This window comes from Pundamilia nyererei, unplaced genomic scaffold (assembly GCF_000239375.1).
Source record: "Pundamilia nyererei isolate P.nyererei 1_Seehausen unplaced genomic scaffold, PunNye1.0 scaffold00044, whole genome shotgun sequence".
Lineage (NCBI taxonomy): Eukaryota > Metazoa > Chordata > Actinopteri > Cichliformes > Cichlidae > Pundamilia > Pundamilia nyererei.
Window position 1 is genome coordinate 2,449,145 of NW_005187445.1, and position 22,435 is coordinate 2,471,579.

The following is a 22,435-nucleotide window of genomic DNA, read 5'->3' on the forward strand; positions in this document are numbered from 1 at the left end:
GATGATATGAAAAAGGCCTGTTCTGATTCATGTAACTCCTCAAGCCTCATTTCTCTTCAGGTCTTGGGGGTAATGGTGTGGACAGAATGACACATGATCTGCAGAAATGGCTGATGGCTGTTCATCTTCAACCCCCGAATTTAACTTCAAAAGTTTTAACATGCTGAAGCTGTCTCATCTTTATTTGGTTCAAGGAAATGCTGCCTTCTAATGCTTTTCCCTCTAACACATGCTTCACAAATACCTCAGTGAATCTCAGTATTACTGATTTCTGTCACTAGACAGGGCTTGCTTATTCAAAGCCGGGAGGGGGAAAAATCTCTGAGAGAAATGTGGCAGTTGAGCTAATCTCCTGCAGGAAAAGACAAACTGGTAATGTGGTGTTGGTTAAGGTTTTGGAACCAGATGACTCGAGATATAATTTCTATCCTGTTTTTCCCCAATATACCAGATGATTTTCATAAAGCTTTCACCAATTTTCCTGTAAACAAATACCAATTGTAAGTTATCATACCTGAGGAACTGTTTCATCTCGAACTGTATTTTTAACAGCTGGTGTAGCTTAATCGTTCAACATAATCATCTACGCGGTTTTATTAAAGTAATATTTTATGAGATTCACAGGTTCACTCGGAAGTTCTTCAAACAGGTCCAGCTCCAGCTTAAAAAAGGACATGAAATTGCTTAAGGCCCTCAATTGACCTTGGAATAAGGATGTTACTCAAGAAAGTCAATTGAAACTTGAAAAAAAAAAAAAAACAATATTCAGTTTCCAATTTTCAAAGAAGTTTTGCAATTTTGTCTGTGATGTAAACCTTGAACTCAATTCAGTGCCGAGATGGGATAAAGAATATCAAATAATTTTGTTAAGAGTGTTGTAGAATATTCAGTGTTTTAATCTCGATTGGACTATTTCTAAATGCCAACAAGTGCTCTCGGTAAAATCGTTAAACGACAACTATAATCTTTTATCAGCACAGCAGACGAGATCACGTCGAAGCTGCACACACGATCCGTAAATAGGCGTTTATTGGTTTGTTTGAGAGACTAGATGGGCTGTACAGTCTGCTGGATAAGAACAAAAATGCAATCTCCGGTCTATTACTTTTTCCATCTGAGTCTTTTATAAATCCATCCGCCCTCTTGTCCCCCTTTAAGGCGATGATTTTACCACGCTGCCGTGACGGCAACTTTCTTTCTTCCCCCCCTTTTTTTTGCGCAGGTGGCAGCAGCCAGGTGACCTGTGAGCCCCACTCTCAGTGCACACGGCAAAACTTGTCCACCTTGAGCTCAGCCAACACCTGTGTGTAAATTCCTGCACAAAAAAAAAAAGGAACGAAGCACTGAGAGCCAGTCAGGAAAGAGAAGGAGCAGCAAGAGGAGTCCGGAGCGCAGCACGGACGCTCCTTATTCTCTCCTCCCCCTTCAGACCCCGCCACTGCACTCCATCTCTCCATTTCTCCTTCATTCCCCCTCTCTCTCCCCCGCTCTCTCTCCCTCTCTCTCTCTCTCACCCTTTCTTAAATTGACATCGGTCTGGCTCGAAACATGATAACAGAAAAGCCTTCCTCCGCTCCGCGTTGTCGGGCTGTCCTCAACCCCGATCACTTGAAACTCAAATGAGCAGGCGTTAAAAGGGGAAAAAAGGATCGCATAGTGTCCTGTCAGGGGGTGCTCACAGGGAATAACAAGAGACCTTTATAGCACACGCACACACACCCTCGTATGTGTTCTTGCGCATCGTAGATCTTAGAAAGTGCTTGTGTTAAACTACAGTGAAAGTTAACATGTATATGCACGCTTTGATACGCGCGAGCCTTGGATTTGTAGGTTTCTGCCTGGTCGCCTTTGTCCAACAGTCAGCTTCAGGAAGTAAAACCACTCAAGGTAAGTTTTTTGTGCCTTCTTTTCACCTCGAAATACCTCCTATTTTGAGTGAATTGGTTGAATGTCGGAGTGCCTAATTAATAGATTTATTGCATGCCTTTGGAAAGATCCAAACGTGTGCCTAAATAAATGCGTGTTAAAACAAAGTTTAAAGTAGAATACTTTGAAATTTAATGAGCAGAAGTGAAGTTTTTCTTTTTTTTTTTCTCCAGACTTTGATCCATCTATTATTCTCTGTTTGATTCAAGCAGATGCCGTCTGTTGATTCAGCGGCTTATTTTGCAATCATTTGACTGCTTTTCTCTTGTGTCAGTGTGCTCAGTTGCATATATTTGCGTAGACCTGCCAAGACAAATAGTGGAAACATAATAAGGCTTAAATTAAGTTTCGCTGAACGCTCGCTGTTGTCAGAAAAACAGTTGCTTTTGATCTTCAAACAGCATTAGCAGTGCCAACAGTTATGTTTCATTTCTAATCTTGCAGGTAGTTGTGGTGAGGCTACTGGGAGGTATTTGTCACAGTCCAGACAAGTATTTGACACTGGCCTGTAACACACACACATACACATGGAGGAGTCTCTGTCAGACACTGCAGCTACAGTGTTGTCCTGCCCAGCCGGCTGCCCTCTTGCTCTCTTTTCTTGTGAGAATTTATTCACAGCAGACAGGAACAGTCTGAATCAAAAAGTCTGGCACCTTGCAGGAACAAGGCAGACATGGTGTTATACACTAAATTTCTGATCCACTCAGCCTTCTCCTCAAGGTTTTCATCACCTAATTTTCCCACAATACAAATGCCAAGCCAGAGCTGCCAGAAGTATTTGCATGCAAAGACACATCATGGTTTCTGTGTGAGTGTTGATTGTGGTCGGAGATGTTTTGCACTCACAAAAAGACATCTCTCGGGCGGTCGACAAGGCAAAAAGAGAAAGGGGGTGGGTGACTATTTTGCATCCTGGGTGGTCTGCCCCCACTTGTGGGAAAACTCAATATTTACATTTTGCAATTAGAACTACTTTTTTCTCACTTTATTTTCCACAACATCGATTACACACTTCCTTGTGCTGTGGAATGCTGCTGTATGAGAGCTGGTCTGTAATGGCATGCACCTGTTTGTTGGTCATCGAGTGAAACGCAGTGACCACTTGATGGGTTTCTCCTCCAGTTCCTGTTTATCAGTGCAGCTCTGCAGTGACATATTATTTGCGTTTAGCTCTGTCGCTATTTGTGAGCATTTTTTGTGCTGAAGTGAAAATAAATATTGTGTTTGGTGTTGGTGGCAACTCTGTGGCACTGTTCAGTCTGCAAGCTGGGAACAATTTTGAAAAATGAAGAAACTGAGATGAACAATGACTGGGGGGGGGAGAGCATAATTTGTCAGCTCAATATTTATTCAAGACAGATGTTGTCTTTCATCAGTGTCAGTCTAATCATGGCACTGTGTTTTAGGCATCAGTCATTACTCTGGGGGGAAAAAAAGTGAAAGGGAAGATTTGAGGATGTGGTGGAGAGAATGACAACGAAGGGGGAAAAATGAGACCAGGGGAAACGGGAGAGATTAAATGTGCAGAGAGAAGACTGGGAGAGAGGAGGTTTCTTAGTGAGCGAGCAGCAACAAGCGAGAAAAAGAGAACGAAAAGTGGGGAGCCGTAGACGTCATGGCAAATCACTTTCCCTTGAACAGAGTCAGGAGCTCTTTGCTAATGCAGCGGCACCAAGGCAACGGTTGGTGTGGGGCTGACATGCTGCTGTTGCTGGCTGTGTTGGTGTAACCTCTGCTCCGGTGCCTGGGGGTCTAAAGACGCAGGGCTGCCCGAGCAGGGAGGAAGGCCACATGCAGGCCCTGACACACTGTGGGAACCGAGCAGCCTTGGCAATATGAGGCCCAAGTCATGGGGTGGCTTACCTAGAGGTGCTGCCTGAGTCTACACGATGAGCAAGATGGAAGGGTAGCAGAAATCCCCCAGCTCGCTCGCTTGCCCCTTTCCTTTTTCACACAACTCTTGCTTTGTTTGCTTTGTCCTCGCTTCCTTTCCTTTGCACTTAATGAAGTGGCTGTGCTTTTTCTCTGTCACCCAGAAGCAACGACTGCATTACACTGACCATATCAGAAAGCTCCCTGTCAGCCAGTGTGCTAATTATATTTTTGAAACAACAACAAAAAAAAGATGTGCACAGCTCCCCTCTGCCCCCTTCGCCCCTTCCTCCCATCCTGTCCAGCCCACTTTTGTTACTTGATGGAAGGTTGAATGTGCTGCAGGTCTGGGTAAGCTTGCAAATGTCAGTGCATGTATATGCGCAACTGGGATGGAGACAGTATATGGGCTGTGTCAGTGCATGGTAATTTGTACAAGTCTTTGAAACTGTATGTGAAGCCACATGAAAGAACCATTTAAATGGAGCTTTTATTTCTGCCTACCCCTTTGGCCTTGAACTTCTCTTAGAGTTTGCTGTTTAGCAGAAAGGAAAAAGGGGGAGAAAAAGACAAGCGGACAGAGACTGTGGCGCTGTCTCCTATGAACGTGGCCAGTCATTTGGCTTCAGCGTTTTGACACCACGGTGGCATTTCTCTTTCATCATCTTCACTCTTATTTCTTAGGCTGCATGGTTTCTGTATTGCCCCAGAGTCCTTACGAGCTCCTGCAGTGGTATTTGTTGGGTGGTTACGCTTAGCCCCTCAGAGACTGGATGTGCCTTAAAACAAGTATGCACAAAAGTCCCTATTTGTGTGCCAAGGTGCTGAGCACAATTTTTGGCAAAGTAAATTTTAACAGCCTGCGACTAGACTATGTATTCAGGTCAACTACGAAGAAAATACTTTTTTTTTCTGTCCTGACTGAGGTTCTTTGTGATTTTTTTTTCTTTTTAAATGAATAAAGGACATTGGAATATGAGTCACTTGCTGACTAATTTATCAATCGCTAATTTATCCTACCTGCTTATTAGCAAGCCCGGTGAAAGCAGACGAGCTTCTAAGCTTTAAACATCTTCCTTTTCCTAAGCAGAAATACTCCTGTGCTGATAAGAGCCGAGCTTGTCTCAGTCTGTCTCCTCACTCTCTGCAACAGGCATGCAGTGTCAGATAGTTGTGTTCTCATTATGATCAGAGACTCTGAGGCAGGTTGAGCCTCGGGGTAGCCCTCGGTCATTCGCTGATGAGTGGGTGGAGGGGACCAATCCGGCTTCACTGTACCACTCAGCAGACACACTCGCAATGCATCTGCCTGACAAGTGGTGCTCCAATACCACTATACATGTTGTTACAGAGCAGCCGAGAGAGCAGAGAGATTATTATCTTGGCATTACTTGAGTGGTGAAAACTCCTGATAACAATTCTGTCCAAGAGCAATGCAGTATGAATAACAAAATTGACTTTGATCTGTGGGTGAATGTCTATGACTGCGATGAGTGATTTTTAGACTGGATATTAATGATTGCACTTACAAGGCAAAAGTGCTTTCACTTACAAAAATGAGAATCCATTATAGCCGGGGAATCGCTTAAAAACTGGGAACAGATCAGGCTTTTATTGTGTCTAGTTTTTCTAATTCCCTGGTTTCTTTGTGGCCAAGATGTTGCTTGATACAAACATTTTAATCTCATTTTGGGGGCAAGTTGGCTGCAGAGTGAGTGCCATATTTACAGACACACATAAAGTCAAAGCTGTCTGGCCCAAGCTGCGACCCGAGGTGATTCAGCGGGGCTTCGTTCTGGACAGTTGCTCACTTTCATCCTGGCTGATGGAATATAAAAGCAAGACATTTTTCAGTCTGCAACAGAGTGTCAAAGATTCTCACCTTAAGAAATCTGACTTTCCCTCTCAAGGAGACTTTTTATGTGCTTTTAATCAGTCTGTTTCCCTTGGTAATTATTTTTTATAATGAACTGCATATTTGCCAGGGTGTGCTTCTTTGTTAAAATGGTGAAGAATATTTCCCTGTTAGCTGTGTTTCTGTTCAGAAAAAATAAGAAGTTAGCTGCTTCACATGTAGGATTCTAATTCACAATTAAAAGGTGGGGTATACTGGGAAGCACCCTTATTCCTTTTGGATAGTTGGATCCCATTTTCATACCTATATGTTAAATATAAGGCTACATCTGAATACTTGTTGCCTTTGCTTAGCACAACGTTGTAGCTCAGCTGTCAGATGATGATGATAATGACTTTTATTTCAGTCATTATTTATAGTTTTTCAACAACCAAAATGTCCATAAAAATAAGTGACATCAATGAAAAATTATATTCCATCTACCTTTTTATAATATATTTTTTCTTCACAGAATATTCTAAACCTTAACACTTTCACCAATTTATATGAGACCAAAGCAAACAAAAGGCAATAATAAAAAACAAAAACCTAAGAGAAAAACAAATGTTGGTAGTGACCACTCCTATACATACACTGATTGACCTTTCTCAGAGACATATAAGTGGGGTTGGGCATCGTTCACGCAGTGGTGCATTTTTCTTTGTCCTGTCTTCTCCTAGAAAATAAGTCCATACTTCTTAAATGAAAAATATTGTAATTTGTCACATTTTACAAACCATATCAGGTGCCCTGGTCTCTGTGTGACAGCGTCTGTTGACATCACTGTTGCAGTACTGTTGCAGTACTGTTTAATATTATAGTATGCAATGTTACGGTCTTATTGGTAGTGGTGGGCTGTCAATCTCACATGATGTATTTGTTTCCTGTAAATAGCATGCATGATAAGAAATGCAGTGCAAAAATGCCAACACAATGAAAACGAGCTCAGTTACTTTGACAAAACCTGCCCAACTACCTAATTATCTGAAGATGATGTCGATGAAGCTGCCGATGATGTACTAAAAGTTTCATCATCATCATCGTCCTTGGATTTACTGTTTCATAATATTTCATAATGTTAGCTCTGGGTCCTTTCAGGCTTTCAGGCTATAGGATATACTCTTCAGCTTGTAGATGTATATATTTTTTTAATATCTGACCAGGAGTTTCCTCAGAATTGATATGCTGACATGGCCAGCTTTGCATTTTGCAAAGTGAGTGTTGCAGAGAGCATTGCCAATGTCTCGGTCGAGTTTTGAAAAGCATAGCTGCACCAAAACCTACTTTCAGCCACTGCTGCCATTGCCCTGTGTATTTGGACTATATGATAAGACTATATGTTTCATCATATAGTCTTGCTCTCATTCCTTATCTGCTCTGGTAAATAATTTGGCACTGACTGATTTGCCATTATAAGAAAAATGTAACAGAACACAATGAAGAAACAGACGTTTGCATCAACAGTTTATCCAGTGGATCTAACTTTATACCGTAATGTGAGGACTGACTGCAGCACAAACCAGATGTGGTGCGATGTGTGGTCAAGTGAAGTTGATATTTGGTGAAATAAGATGTGTGAAAATGAATAAAAAATCATTATATACTTCCAAATGTAGGAGCGCGTAAGGACTCTGATAAAAATGGCTGCACAGATTAAGATCATGGCAAAAGTATGCTCATAATTTTTGCTTTTAATCAAGTTTGTACCCACTTATGTTTGTTAAACTGCCTTCTATCATCATTGAATTTACATGTATATTATGAATAGTTACACTTTTTTTTTTTTTGTGTGGATGTTATAGGCAGTATGAATGTCAGGTCACAGAACCGCAAAACCATAACCTGTAGACACTGCAGATTCTCTGTTGCTGCCCAGGGGAACCCATCAGCTACTGAAGCCCCTCTGTCAAAGCACCTTTTCTGCCTTCCTCGAGCAGAAAATCACTTTATCAGCAGCTGGTGAGGCCCTTGTGAGCACCATTTGTCCCCTAATTTCAAATGGTTGCAGGGCTGACAAAGCTATAGATTTCAGGTACAATAGAGGATGGGGAAAAATGTGGTTGAAATCTCCCAAACTTTTGAGGGTAATGGCTTTGTATGCCACACCAGTGTCCGCTGGTATAAAAGAAACATTCTAACCCTCACACTCAGGAGTACAGAGCGCTGTGCTTGTTTGAGGCTTGTTTATTTATCAAGGCTTTAATTTGAACAATATGTTCCAAATGAGCCCTGTGATGCTTCTCTCAACTGTGGCATTGTGGTTAAAATTAGAAAGCTCCCTCTCCTGCTCCCTATCTCTTCCCCTTGCTCCCTCTCACCCTGTCGCTGGCCTTTGTTCTCTGTGCTGACAACATCCCCGTTGGTTTCGGGGGAGGATTGAGTCAGCGCTGACGGTATTCTGACCCCCCGAGTCTTTGACTCACCTCTAGAGCCCCCTTCACAAGTGCTGATGGCTCACTGAGGAACCTCAGTATCGTCCCTGAGCCAGCTGCAGCGACTCTTATATCATTAATCCACTAACCTCCCAGAGCCCACATTTGTTTTTCTGTTCCATTACTCAGTGATTGGGGACTCGAGGATTCAGGAGAAGATATCAGAGGGCCTGTCATCTCTGTGTCTGTAACGCTACACTGTCCTTTCTCAGCTTTCACCCTCTTCTGGGTTCCCTCCTGTGACCCCTCAGCTCAATAATGGGGCTGCGTCTGTCTTTGAAAGTTTGGCGGGGTCAGGGAGGGACGTCATTAGGCTGGTCTGCGGTGGTCAGCGTTGTCGAGGGGGGTTGGGGGTCAGAGAGAGCCTTGTTTACAGACTGTGTGTGTTTACATTCCTGATGGTGAGCGCCAGCTTTAGAGACTGCTGGAAGTTAAAGGAAATGCTCTTATTCTGCTTAGTAATGGAAAAATCCAACCCAATACATCAAGGAATCCAAATGAAAAAAGGTTATTTATTTCTGGCCAGTGCATTCTGGGTAGAAAGGGGGATGACTTCACTGATGAATGTGAGACTTCCTAAATGAACAGAGGCATGGGAAAAACCATATGACCCTCTGAAGTATTTAGTCACCCCCAGTGAACTCTAGATATAAATTTATTGCAGACCCCGATAGTGTGTACTGTTCTTTGTGGCTTAATCACTGCACTATCAATCAAAGAGGCATCTAAGATTTTCACTGTCAGTTAATCTATCAGTTATCTCTTCTATTTATCATTCGGTCTATAAAATGTCAACAAATTGCAAAAAATGCAGAGGAGCTTAATTTGTGTAACCAGTAGTACAAACTCCAAAGACATAGAAGAGGAAGAAAGCAGGAACTGTAAATTCTTTACATTTAAAAGTTAAAATAAGTTGTTTCATTACTTTAGTTTGTTGTTGATTAACTTGCAATTACTCAACTAATCATTGGAGCTTTATAGTGCTTCAGTCCTTTTAGTGTAGTGTTCTTGCTGGTGCCACAACAAACCATTATTATAGCCCCAAGAATCTTGATTTGTATTTCCAATTAAATGAGGCCATAGCTGAATAATCACATGTATAATAATGACATGGGCAGGTTTTTGATGGGATTTTGCTGTAATTTTGTAGCGACTGAGTGTTAGATGGCAGAAATGTTGATTTATATTATGTTTTTCTAAAGTGATATTGCAGGAGTTGCCACACAAAGTGCAGTGCTTCACTGATCAGTAACTGTTATGATTATGATTCAATCTAAACCAAAAAAAAGAAAATAAAGTGAATATGCTTAAAAAAAAATAACAGGTATGCTCTCATCTATCATTTTGCAAGGCTGCAGTTGAGTAAATATGTGGTGGCTTTAATAAATTGTTGGTGGGTTTTAATGATTACATTTCAGTTGTTTTTTCTGTTTTTAAATTTTGTCTCACAAAGCAGAAATACCATCTTTTTACACGTGCGCATTTAGAGCTTATCGTGGTAATCTCACATTTGTGTTTGGACTATTGGCCTGATTTAAAAACTGTGGGTGTATTTGATTTTAAAAACTTTGTCTGACCTTTCATGACCAGAACAATGAGAAAAAGAGAAAATAACAATGTATCTAAGTAATAAGATGCAGACCCACCTGGAACGGAACAGTTATTAAGAAAATATCTTAATAGGCTTTGAAACTGGCTCCTTGGTGTAGTGGGTGAGACTTTCACTTGGCAAGTAAAAGCTTGACTTAGACCCCCTCTGGGGTTGCGTCAGGAAGGTCATCCAGCATGTCTCTCAGCCAAATCAAACATGCGACAAGGGAGCCGCCGAGAGTCGCTTTATCTTAATCGGTTTTGGGCTGAACACGGGTCGCCTTGTTTATTTTCTAATAATTTGATTCAAAAAGTTAATTGTCAGTTACTTTGCCAATCAATTATTCATTGAAATGTTAAAGACTTTCTTTTCCCATCTCCTTTAGCACTTTGAAAGTATAGTCATTACCCTGGTTACTCATTTTCTTTCTGTGGAAAACTTGGTCTTTTTTGTAATTATGTGACTGTAAAATCTGCCATCTGATTTGAGATACAGTAGGTGGCTTACACAGAGAACCATTCACTTTATCCCTCAGTTTGACAGGAAACAACTAAAAATATCACACTTGTGCTGTAATTGCTATGTTACCATCTTTAAAGTTGGTACTGTATCTGGCATGAACCACCAATTGCTGTGTGCCGAGTGGAGAGTGTCATGTCAGTTAGCTCTGGCTGCATAAATATAAGCTATACAGCTGGACTAAGTGCCACCCTTCCCGCATATAAAATATCCTGCATGAGGCCAAGAAGTCATTAACAGTTGAGGACACATTCCAAGACGGTTGAAAAATCACTTGAAGAGAACAGATTAATTTCTTGTCAGTGGGCTCCTAATGAGATCTGTTACAAGCTCTGCTCATTTATTCAGAGGTGTATGTATGTATTAGACCTCTGACACTTAACAGAGTGTCATGTCAGTCTCTCTCTTTCTCTGTTCTCTCTTAGTATTACTCTATGATTCACTTAATTACTGTAATAAGTGTTTTCCTTCTGGAGGTGGTCCGGAGGTCTGTGAGTCATAGTCTATTAAGGCCACACATGCTAAAGGAAAGACACCAGATGCTTGGCCTATGAACAAAATCACAGAGAAAAGACATTATTTATTCACAAAGCCTGCGCTTGAGCTACCTTGAGATATGTTTTATAAATGACACGAGGTGAATCCACTTGCTCTTTACTCTGCAGTCTCCAGGCTCATCGCTGCGGTTGTCTTTATGTATGCTATGAGGCGCAGACACTCTGAAACGCTCACGAAGGAGCGAACAGATGGAAGAATTACACAGAAAGATTGTGTACGAGTTGGCTTGAGTAGTTGAAATGTTGTAATGAACCCCAAATACGTATCCATTATACATCGTTTCAGCTGTTGGCGTAATGGAGAAGCTCACCGTGTAGAAGGGTTGTCACGATACTAAAATTTCAAACTCTGTACCGATTGCCCAGAAAAATATTAGATTAGATTAGAACAATGCTGGTTTGTCCAAATGTATTCAGCTACAGCCCTGTGTATTTCCTGTGCTTCTGGTGACTTGGCACCATATTTTCGTTGCTGATCAAAAAGTTGGTAGACTGCCACTCTTGCTGTCTAATTTCCGGTAGACTGTTCTTTACTTCAACATGTGACTAAAGGAAAAAAATAACACTTGTTAGTCACAAATAATTATCTGGTTAAACTAAAATGGGACTAATATAGTTCCCCCCCCCCCCCAGCTCTCTCATTAACAATAATTTAACAGTTGGCGGTGGGTAATTTGGATAATTGCTAATAGTTAAAAGGCTAATGTCAACATGTGCGCTCGCCAGGTTAACATTTATGATGAGTGTTTAATACGTCAGTGTTGTTGATGTTGAGAGCTTTACTGAAGTATTAAAATTGGTCATGAAGGCCATGGTGTGTCTTTAAGATCCTTTGCCTTGTTTGTTGTGCTGCTGTTCACCTGTTCAGCTGCTAGTGAAGGGGAGGGGCTGTGCGACTCCCTATGTCTAGCAGCTGTTTGAAGTTTTTGTCCGTATGACCAAGTGAAGTTGGTATCAATAAAGAAATGCAAATACATGCCTATCCCAATATGAATTTTTAATATCAACTAGTATCAGAGGATCAATTTTTCTTACCTATGGTAATAACAAGTAAAGAGCACATTAATTTGGATTAAGAGGGTGAAAAGAGATTGTTAAAGACTTAGAAAAGGAATTAGAATAATTCACATAATACAGGCACACATTAGATTAGATATCTTAAATAATCAGAGGATTACTCGCTCTTTACACTGTTGTACAAAATGCAGATGTGTTATTTTTTTGTGCTGTTGTTATAAAAAAAAGAAATGCAAGAAAAGATTTGTTCTTTTGCAAAGAACCAGACTTAAAAAAATTAACACCTTTAATATATATAACAACCTCTAACATTAGGCAGTGTAAAAAAATGGTGTAGCACACCATTACGGGATACAGCAGCACTATAAGGGTCAGTCAGTCTACCCTTGTTGTGTTATTATGTGCTCCTAATAGACATAACAGATGGTGAGTGGCCCTGAGCAATAAGAAATGAAGTGTCTAGATGTCTAAATAAATTAAGGGTGTTGGACACAGTTCATGTCTTTCATGTTAACACGACTTGGGTGCTGAAACTTATCTTGTAGGTTCTTGTACGTTTTTACCCTCACATTAATCTGAGGCTTCATGATTGGTGGACATAAGCAGGGAGGGACCCGCAGGGTTTTGAAGTTGTGATCACAGTTTCTGAAAGCACAGGATCAGTCAGTGGTCATGATTCCTAAACATTAAGAGTGTGTGAAGGATGAGTGTAAATATCCCGAATGGAAGCAGTGGATATTTTTATTCACAACTTTTTAGAGGTTTGCTGGACAGCCAACACTGTGTCCCTTCATTAGCTGAAAGGAGATCTGGGCAAGAAGGGTGGCGAGATGCTAAATTTTGTGTTAATGTTGACGTCTGCATTTCATCAAAACGATTTCTTTTTTTTTTCGAGGTCTACTTTTTTGCTGCCCCAGCACAACTTCAGTAGCTACAGCTTTTCCAGAGTGCTGCGTTGGTGACTCCCAGGTTACAGGAAAGAATCACAAAGCCTTACATTAGTGTGGGAAATGTGCTGTATACAACATTAGATGTGCACGTTTTCCTTTGGTGTTTGGTCGGATAATGAGCTAAAGACTCTAGAGGCTGGATTAACACCTTGGGCTCTTTGTCGAGATTTTCCTGAGCATTTTGACATCCTCCAGTATATGTCGTAGTGACTAACATTTTTGTTTATTCTTTGGACATTTTGGAAGTAATTTGAAAGGTTGTGGTTCTGTGTGTAACAGTGTGATTCTTTTTTTTTTTTTCCTGTTGCACAGACAGTGAGAGTGGACTGTAAAATGTTTCCAACTTCTAAAATGATTATTATTTACATAATTAGAGATTTTGTATTTTTCTCTGAGGTCAAGGGTGTTGATATAATTCTAATCATTTTTCACCCAAATAAGGAAGTAAATACACGGTTCTAGGGGAAAAGCGTATAAAACACACATTATTCAAATCGGAGTACTTTTAAAAAATATTTTAAAACATGCCCGGATCCTTTTATTAATACAGAAAATGCACATTTGTGTTTTACAAGCACAAATCAATGGAGAAGAAATGATTGCTGGTTTTTCCACACCAGTTGCTTTGCTTCACAACAAATAGTTGGCTTGTGAGTTAAACATCGTATGGATCATTTACAACGGTGAAGATAAAAGAGGCGCTACAGCCATTCTGACAGCTGCTCTGTACCTAAAGTAATTATCCTGACCTTAACCCCATCCTGCTCAACCGCAACCCAAACTATAGTGTAAGTGTGGTTCTAAGATGGATAATTACAATACTTTTCTTTGTAATTATACACAGAATGACAAACACTGTGATCCCAAGAACACATTTTTATGGCATTGAACCCAGCACCCTTCCTCTTCTGTCGCAAAAGGCTCATGAAAATCAAGGAGTTCATCGGAAAATGGCTTTGTCAGGAGGAATGTTTTGTTTCTAATCCTTCACCACAAATGTTCAAATATTGCACCGAAATCATTCTGTCAGGAAAACACGGCCGAATATTTTATTACTTTCGCTTATTGAATGCATCTCTCGCTCCGTATTTGTGACGATTATTTCACAGTTGACTGCAGGCGGCACAAGTAAAGCTACACCTCTGGGTGTCCCAGCTCCAATCAGTCTATTTCTGTATTTGAAGGAAAGTTGATGGGTTTGAGGGGGCGGGCAGGTTTGGGGCAAAGCAAACAGCTAGGGTCTCAATACTCAAAGTCAACATTACCCTATGTTTGAACTACACACCTTCGGCCCTACAATTCTCCCACACACTCGCGCTCTCTCCCCTCTGAGTCTTATTCCTGCTAACACCCCCCTTGAGCTGGCCCAGCTAAATACACTGCTTATCCCAGGGCTTTCTAATAAATCAGGGAGGAAAAGCACCTCTGACAAAGTCTCACCTCCACAGCCAGCAGCATTAAGCTGGCTGCTTTGACTTAAATATGGAGCCTGCTTTTGGAGTAACTTTCTTAATCACCGCTTCTGAGGACAGGAGCGTGTTTTATCCAGCAAATTGAATACAATTACAGAAAATCCCATTTAATTTACCCCGCAACGTTCCATCATGCCAAAATAAAAAATTCCAAATTGTGCCTTTCTGAGTAAGGGCATGTCACAATCCATGCAGGGATTTAGAAGTCTGACGCATGGTGGGGGTTAGAGTTTTATTGAGCATGCCATGTAAGCAAGAAATGAAGTGGAATCAGGGAGAGAAAACATGCCTTATTATTGTATGACTTGGTTTCATCCAGAGTAGTCACTGGATTCAATATTCCACAAATGTCAGTGTGTTTGAACACAGACTTGAGCTATTTGTGGCTTTAATATGCTCAAGTGCTTAAACCAGAGGAGAGCTACAAGACAGCAATATTCCAACTGACACATTCCCCAGAGGAAACTGTTTAAACATCTGAGCATTGCCCAACATATCTCTCGTCTTTGGTTTTGTTGTTTTGACTTTGTTTATTCATCCTTGTCTCGAAGCGCCGGCTTCATTCTATGCTGCCTTAACTTGTTCCCAACAAATGTGATTCCTCAACACAAAAGAATGAAAGAACCTCTCAATGAAAAACACAATCTTTTTCATCTTAGGCATGAGTCAATTACCAGGGCGGCATTACTGAACGCCCTGTACATTTTTCTCAAGCCTTCAGAGGATCATCCCCTGGACTGAACCAAAGAGTGTATTGATTCTGACATGTTTATTTCCATGGCAAAGGCAGTGGGGTTTCCAGAGAGACCATCGCATTTAGCTTTTGTTGTCTATGTGTCTACTGGAAGGCTCCCAGTGACTTTTATGGGTGGGTTTTTAAACATTGCTTTGACAGACATGGGCTATTGTAGTTTGTGGGCCAGGATTTCTTAATTTTGATGTTTATTTCATTTTCTTTAGCTCACAACAAAGAGACAATGGGACTGTGAGAGAGTAATTTAATTAAAACACATTTATGTTGACTATTTTCCTGCTTTTCAGCTGAATTCCAACAGTTTGCTAGCTGTTAAGTTAGTTATCTGTTGTTCATTGTCATTGTTTCTCAAATGTTACTGGTATCACAACTCTGTCATGTCTAAAGATGACTAAATTTGTAAGTAATTTTGGCAAAAATATCCATTTCATTTTATTTTTCAACTCATAAATTGCCTGGAGGATTTCGAGTACTGTGCATGTGTTGTGTAGTTAGTTTTACAGTTTCAGAAGTTAAGGCTGTTGTATTAAAACCCTAAACACACAGCAAGCTGCTGCCTGTCAGTGTCGGTAAAGACATTATATATCACAACATGGCAGTTATGTAACATTTGAGACACTTATAGCCTAATATCTGCTTCTGCTCTCTCGCACCCAAGTGTAGCCTGGAGAAATAACTGCATCAATTTGAATGCAAATTTGACTTGAGACGAAAGTGTGAGTGTGCAAACCTGTACGCATGTGTGTCCCAAAGTATAAGCGTAAGAGTCAGCAGCATTGCGGACCGGAAAGATAAAGTGAACTGATTCTCCAGATGGGAACATTAATAGGATGATGAAATAAGGGATTCTTTGAGTTTCTGTCATAATGAATATTAATTACCACAAAGATTTGGCACCAAGAAACCTGACAATAGGACGGATAATTTGTTGTGATTAATACCTCGTCTATTGAAAAACACTTCTTCAAACAGCCTCTCTTGCTCTTACCCTGGAACACAATCTGTAAGGAGAAAGAAGCCAGGCTCCTGGGAAGAATTTATATTGTTCTCACCAAATATAAATCACTGGAGGGTCTTGAGGACCTCCTGCAACTCTAAATGTGTTTGTGGAAACTTGGCAAAATAAGCCACAACTGTCCCAGGTTTCTGTATTCCCCTGCTGAATGCTGCACAGATGCTAAACTCCCCAACAGACCTGTGAAACATGGCATATCATTACAAGAATAATGCTGCTGCTGGAAAACGCTGGTATTTTTTAATTTTTTAATTTTCATCGTTGTGTTGATGCTCAGCTTTTATAAGGTTACTGAGCAGTCTGGTCAGTCTGTTTTGACAATTTGAAAAATTTCCACTCTGTTTTATAGCTATAACTTTTTAAATGACCAAACAATTGCCAAATGTTACGCTAACACACAAATATGGTGAGACCTAAACTGCTGGATAGCCAAAATCATGATTTTGTCTTTTTCTGCACAACTTCTCTAAATTAAAGAAATCACTTTTAAGTCCTATTTAAGAATGCAGAGCAAAACATTGTAATGTGTTATTTATTTATTTTTTTAGATATAGCAATGGCACATAACTTTGGCACTACATAGCTACAACATGTATATAACATAGATCCAAACATATCTGAACGATTGATTGTTAATTGTTTTTTCAGAACACCAAAGCAGTTTGTCGGATTATGGTATCTCAAAACAAACTTTGTGATGGCCGGGAAGGCCGATCGATCTGGATGCATTTAGAAGTCCAATTGTAGAAAGTCTATGGGAAAATGGCCCTTTTTTTTATCATGGCCTCAATGGCTCGATTAAAATCTAGTTGAATACAGAATGATGTTCAGCTTATACATTATGGTTTCCAGAAAGATGATGAAATGATTCATGATTTAGAGACTAACAAATGACTTTTTAAACTTATCAACTGGAAAAACACCAAAAAACAGCTCTTCACAAACCAGTGGGTGACTTCATGGTGGCTAGATTAACTTTTTATATACAGACTATACCTGTAACTAGAGGAAAATATTGGAATACTGGATAGTTGGTTTTGGGAAGCTACAGATGGTTGAAACTGATTGTTGAGGGTAGGAGTTGCTAATGATGTATGATGATCCGACATGTCGCTCAGACAGCATAATCCAAGTCTGTGGACTAAACAACATTTTCTCTTGGGATCAGCAAGCAAATGTGCAACAAAAGCATAGCCTGAACCTTTGAATCACAACTCTTTCAATTTAAGTGAGAACAGAATCTCTGAATCTGTGAATACATTCACATAATTGCCTCTTGTTTTAGTCATCTCTGTCCTACAGTGTATCATCAGGATGCTCATTAAATTACTTTTCATGCTGTTCTGCGATGTTTAAGTAATGACGACCACGACTAAAATACTGAGCAAACCTTGTTTAAACTACTAAATTATTATGTGTTTTTTCTAAAGTTTACTGAATGCTGTCATTGTGGGTATTTAGCTCAAGGCATGTCTGATTCGGTTCATCATCACAGAATCTATAAAGTCTGAATGAGCCCATGAGAGCAGGTACTTGTCTGGAGACTGGCAAACGGACTGGTAATTTAAACAGTGCTTTTCTACTCTCCGTGAACACTCAGACTACAAACCACAATCGCACAGCCTTTTAATGCTATATGCACACAGTTGATGGATGCATCAAGGACAATGTGGGGTTCGGTATCTTGCCCGTGGACACTTTGACATGCAAAGTGGAGCAGCCAGGAATCAAACCATTTGCCTTGCAATTGGTAGATGACCCGCCCTATCTCCTGAGCCACAACATCCCTAAATTTCTAGTTAATTTGTGTTTGTGAGTTTTTTGCCTTGTGTATGCTCTGCGCAGTTTGTGTGTACAGTCTTATTAAAGCTAAACTTCAGAAACTATATGCTTGCTTATAGTATGTGCATATGAGACTTTTGTTAGTGGTGGTATTATTGCTGTTAGTGATGCTTGCACTGTGTTTGCACAGTGACCGTATTGCATTCTGTTTTCTTCTCCACATTTTCCATTCATCTTCCATTTCTGGGAATTCTGCAGTGTCACTGTCCTCCTTTCCAGTGCAGACTTCACATCCTCTAGTAATAGGCAGATATAGCTAAAATGCTAAGCTCAGGGGTTTGGGTTCCTGGTCATTTCCCAGTGGGATCAGTCAGCTCCTGCAGAGGGCTTGTGATAAGAGTGGATATTGGAAGCTATGTAAACCTTGTTAAGCTGCCCTCCCCCTGTGTGAAGGGGGGTAATCCTAAACACCTGGGCTAGTTAACTGGGATTTGGCTGGATTAGGGGCTCCGTGAAGGCCAAACTGATCTTCCTTCTGGTTAAATCCATTTCCATTCTTATCTTTTGCTTTTTCTTCTTTGTAATCCAAACTCTGTTTGGTTGCACAACAGTTAAAATTGCTCTGTACAAAACTATTATCAATGCCAAAAATCAGTTATTCATTCCTGAGCAACAAATAAGTGTAACTGGGTTTGGTTAAACTGGGCTTTGAAAGACTTGTTTAAGTACATCTGAAAACTTGCTTTTTAGCTTAGTAAAGGCTGCGGGTCAAAGCTAGGTGTTTGTGTTGTCTACTGACTTAATGATCCCTGATTTCTTCTTAGCATAATTCTGTCAATGACATTAAATGTTTTAATGGGAACTATTGTGGTTTTTCTTCTACTGTCAAAACAGTGAATGCTCAAAATAAATAATGAGGTCAGCATTATATGTATATAATCCCAAGGAGACCAGAATAATCTTCAGTCTGCTCTGAATGCTCAGTTTCTTACAATGTTTTTTTCTACTCTTGGATCTGAATGATGCCAGCAAGAGCAGATATTCTACAATCATGTCAGCTCTGCCTGTGAATGCAGAAGTGTTTGGAAGTGGCAACCAATCAGAAGAAAGTTTGCTTAAAAGGAGAGGAGCTAGCTTGGCTTGCTTCAGACAGTGAATGAACATGCACTTATGCCCAGCATAAGATGAATAAGAGTTATTTTGAGATGTAAGTCAGCAGCACTACTGTACTATATCTTTCTAAAAGCAATGTGATGCTCAAAAGCCTCAGTTCCACTTCCCTTTAGTACTAATTCACAAATGTTTACATGCTTATACATTAGCATACCTGCTCCTAATCTGTATATTTGCACTGTCTTAGCATGCTGATGTGCTTACATGCAGCCTCACAGAGCTGCTTTGTTGGCTGTCTGGGGATATTTGTGGTTCAGTGGCCAGTGCATCCCAGTTGTTTTCAGGCTCTGAGATGAAGTGTTCATTTAGAGGTCGCTTGAAGCACAAATAATGGTTATTGCCCTACCACATGGTTAAAAGTGTCCCCGCCTTTTTACTAAAGCTTGGTTTGTATTCATTTTAATTGTTTGTGTCTGAGCGCGGCCCATTACATTCAGAAATTGGGGATGTTTTTGTGTGGTATAAATGCAATGCTATCACCAAGAATGTTTTAGCTTCAACATATAATTGGTGTCTCTTTTTTTTTTTTTTCTAGATGTGGACGAATGTGCAGAGGCACTTGATAACTGCAGCATTGACGCCATCTGCCAGAACACCCTGAAGTCATACAAATGTATCTGCAAGTCAGGCTATAAAGGGGATGGCAAACATTGTGAAGGTAAAAGTGTCATTGCATTAATATGCTTATTTTCAACTGTGACTTGGTGCTTGGGGAGGATTTGTACAATACACTGAAGTAAATGCAATGTTTCGAATGTTAATTTGCTTTACATCTCTGAATGCAAGTCCCTGAGCCAGTGACGGGCGTGATGAGAGCGTATGTCTCAGTTAAAATAACTCATTAGTTTAAAGACTTCCTGAAAATGGAGGCAAGACAAGAGAGAGGGCTGCAAATGGAGGTAAGGTGAAAGCCAGGTGCAGAGTGCTCCTTTGTGACAAGATGAAATGAAGCAGTAAATTTCCTACACATGTTAGAGGAGAAAATTAAGATAGCGGCTGAAACGGCAGTCGAAGGCTCTGCCAAGCCGTAAGGGATATTTCCACAGCCGGAGGCAGGCCTTGTAGACTGTCAGACACAAGTCTGTTTTTCTAGCCCTTTTCAATGGGCCCAAAGCCTCCGGATCATTATATCCCACAATTTTTATTACTATTATTACAAAACCGTATTTCAAAGTGTCATTTTTTTTCTCTTACTGTTATTATTCTTTCATTTACTTGACCAAGTGCTTTTCATGGCTTTCTGTCTGTAGGTCATAAAAGTTTGCTTTTATTGAATTTATTGTAAAATATGTGCAAGGTTGGGTTTCCATTGAACTCAAGGTTGATAATACTTGTAAAACAAAATTCAAAAGCAGGAGTACAGTGACTTGTATTGCCGCCTCTTCAATACTTCTTTGCTGCCTGTTGAATGTCATAGTAATTTTTGAGTGCTGCACCAAGTTAACACCTACTTGTGTTAAAAAAGGGCACCAGAAAGCATAAAGACAAGAAAAGTGAAGTATTTTTGATGTTTATGTGGTGATCACACTTGCACATGGTGAGTGCAGAGGCCTCAATCCTACTTATATAAAATCTTGCAGTCAAAAGATCATGCAGGGACGAGTCCGGAATAAACGGAACAAGAGGATAATATCAGCCAAAAATGTATACAGGTTTATTATTTTTTTCTTTAAATTGAAAATTAATTAAATTAGTCTATCACAATAAAAGGCCACTAATTATAACCCCCCCCCCCCCCCCAACCTGGCAACCTGCCAGCACTGTAACAATCACCTGATAACTTGCTGTCACCAGCATGACACTTACACTGTATTTTATTTTTAATTAAATTTTTTTATTTTACCAATTCCCCAACAAATAAATGCACTGCGATACAAATCCACAAGGACACTTATTACATGCACAATTGTTTCCCTAAGGAGTCAGTAGTACAGTTCCTTGGAATTGTTAGTCTGCCTGCCTCACACAAAAGAACGAGATAAATGGTAAAGTAGAAAACTGCACCCAGGACAGAAACAACTTCACTTCTTTCCAAGCATCTGCCAAGACAGCATGCTAACGCTAAGCTAGCCAAGATCCCAGAGTGAGTGGCGGCGCCAGCAGCCAGACCCTTAACTTCAACAGGTAACAACATATCAGGCACCCTCCCTTGCTACCAGTTCACCTTTCTACAGCAGAATCAATGTGGCAGTCACGTTTTTGTGCTGGTTTTCATCTGTACTTTGTGTGGTCAGCTTTGTATTCTACTAAGAAAAAGATTTTAGAAATGTGTGTCCTAATTAAGGATTTGTGTTGGTGTGCGGGGGGTTGTAGAATCAGCTATTTTACAGAGTTACCTGAAAGCAAAGTAACGACCAGTATAACAAATTACTTTTTCCTGGGCGACTGTGGCTCTGGTGGTAGACCGAGTTGTCTCCTTATTGGAAGGTTGGTGCATTGATGACACTGACTCCTCTAGTGTGCATGCCAAAGTGTCCTTGGGCAAGATACTGAGCCTCTGAGTTGCTCTCATTGCATTGACCAGACTGTAAGTGTGTGAGCAAATCTTAGAAAGGCATACATTAAAAATTTTGCATGACTGTATGTGTGTGATTGTGTGACTGAGACTTGCAGTAGAAAGGTGCTTAACTAAGTTATGTAATTACAGAGCTCCAACATCAGTTCCTCTAATAATGTCTCTGATTGGAATAGGCGGTGCTCAATTGATCCAGTTTGTGCATAAAAGAGTCAAATCCCTTTTATGTGAACGCCTTCAGAATGCCTGAGGCAAAATGCCTGAGTTAATGAAGAAAGTTGATAACCAACATGATACCTGTTATCCCTGACTGAAGATGTTTTTTGTTTGTTTTTTAAGGCCTCTAACACAAAGATACCGTGACTGTGGTGAACTTTGCTTGTAGTATACCCTAATGGTTGTCGGGTGGTTTAAAATGCTATCAGCTACCTTTCAATTTAAAAACGACAAACTCACCTTTATGGAAAGTTTAAAGCTCATTCCAGTTAACTTTAATTTTATGTCATTGTTAACTTTTTTAGGACGGAGTTTGTTTTCACCACAGGATCAGAGTCTAAAGAAAACTTCATATTGGGCGAATTTTAGGTGCTTGGCTGATTGGCCGAGTACTCCTAGCATTTTATCTTAAAGAAGCTGAACTCAACACAAGCTCTGAAAACATGCGCTTCCTTCTGATCTAACATTTTGGACTTTACAAATGACTTTGCAGCTAAATTCCATAAATTCCAATATTATTTTCCAGTGTTGACTTGCAGACCTAATTTAAATCACCATCAGCTTGACTTAAACACGCTTTATTCTTACTGCGGTTGTAGTGTTGCTTGTTGCTTCACACTCTGTGTTGTAGGTGTGGTTTTCATATGTTGGGCAGTGGTTCACATTTCACTTTAGCTCCTTTACAAAAATAGATTTGTTTTTATTCTTATCTTTTTAGTTAGACTTTAGATGTCAGTGGACGTTAAC

General features: G+C 40.2%; 1 protein-coding gene across 2 annotated transcripts in view; it reads left to right on the top strand.

Annotated features, from left to right (window-relative positions):
* The first annotated feature begins 1,375 nt into the window (after positions 1-1,375).
* The window catches only part of scube3 (signal peptide, CUB domain, EGF-like 3), a 74,579-nt gene continuing 53,519 nt past the window's right edge, over positions 1,376-22,435 (top strand). For both annotated transcript variants that reach the window (XM_005731745.1, XM_005731746.1), the window contains exons 1-2: positions 1,376-1,887; positions 19,493-19,615. In XM_005731745.1, coding sequence (XP_005731802.1) covers positions 1,788-1,887; positions 19,493-19,615 — 223 coding nt within the window. In that variant the 5' untranslated portion in view covers positions 1,376-1,787. The remainder of the gene's footprint in view (positions 1,888-19,492; positions 19,616-22,435) is intronic.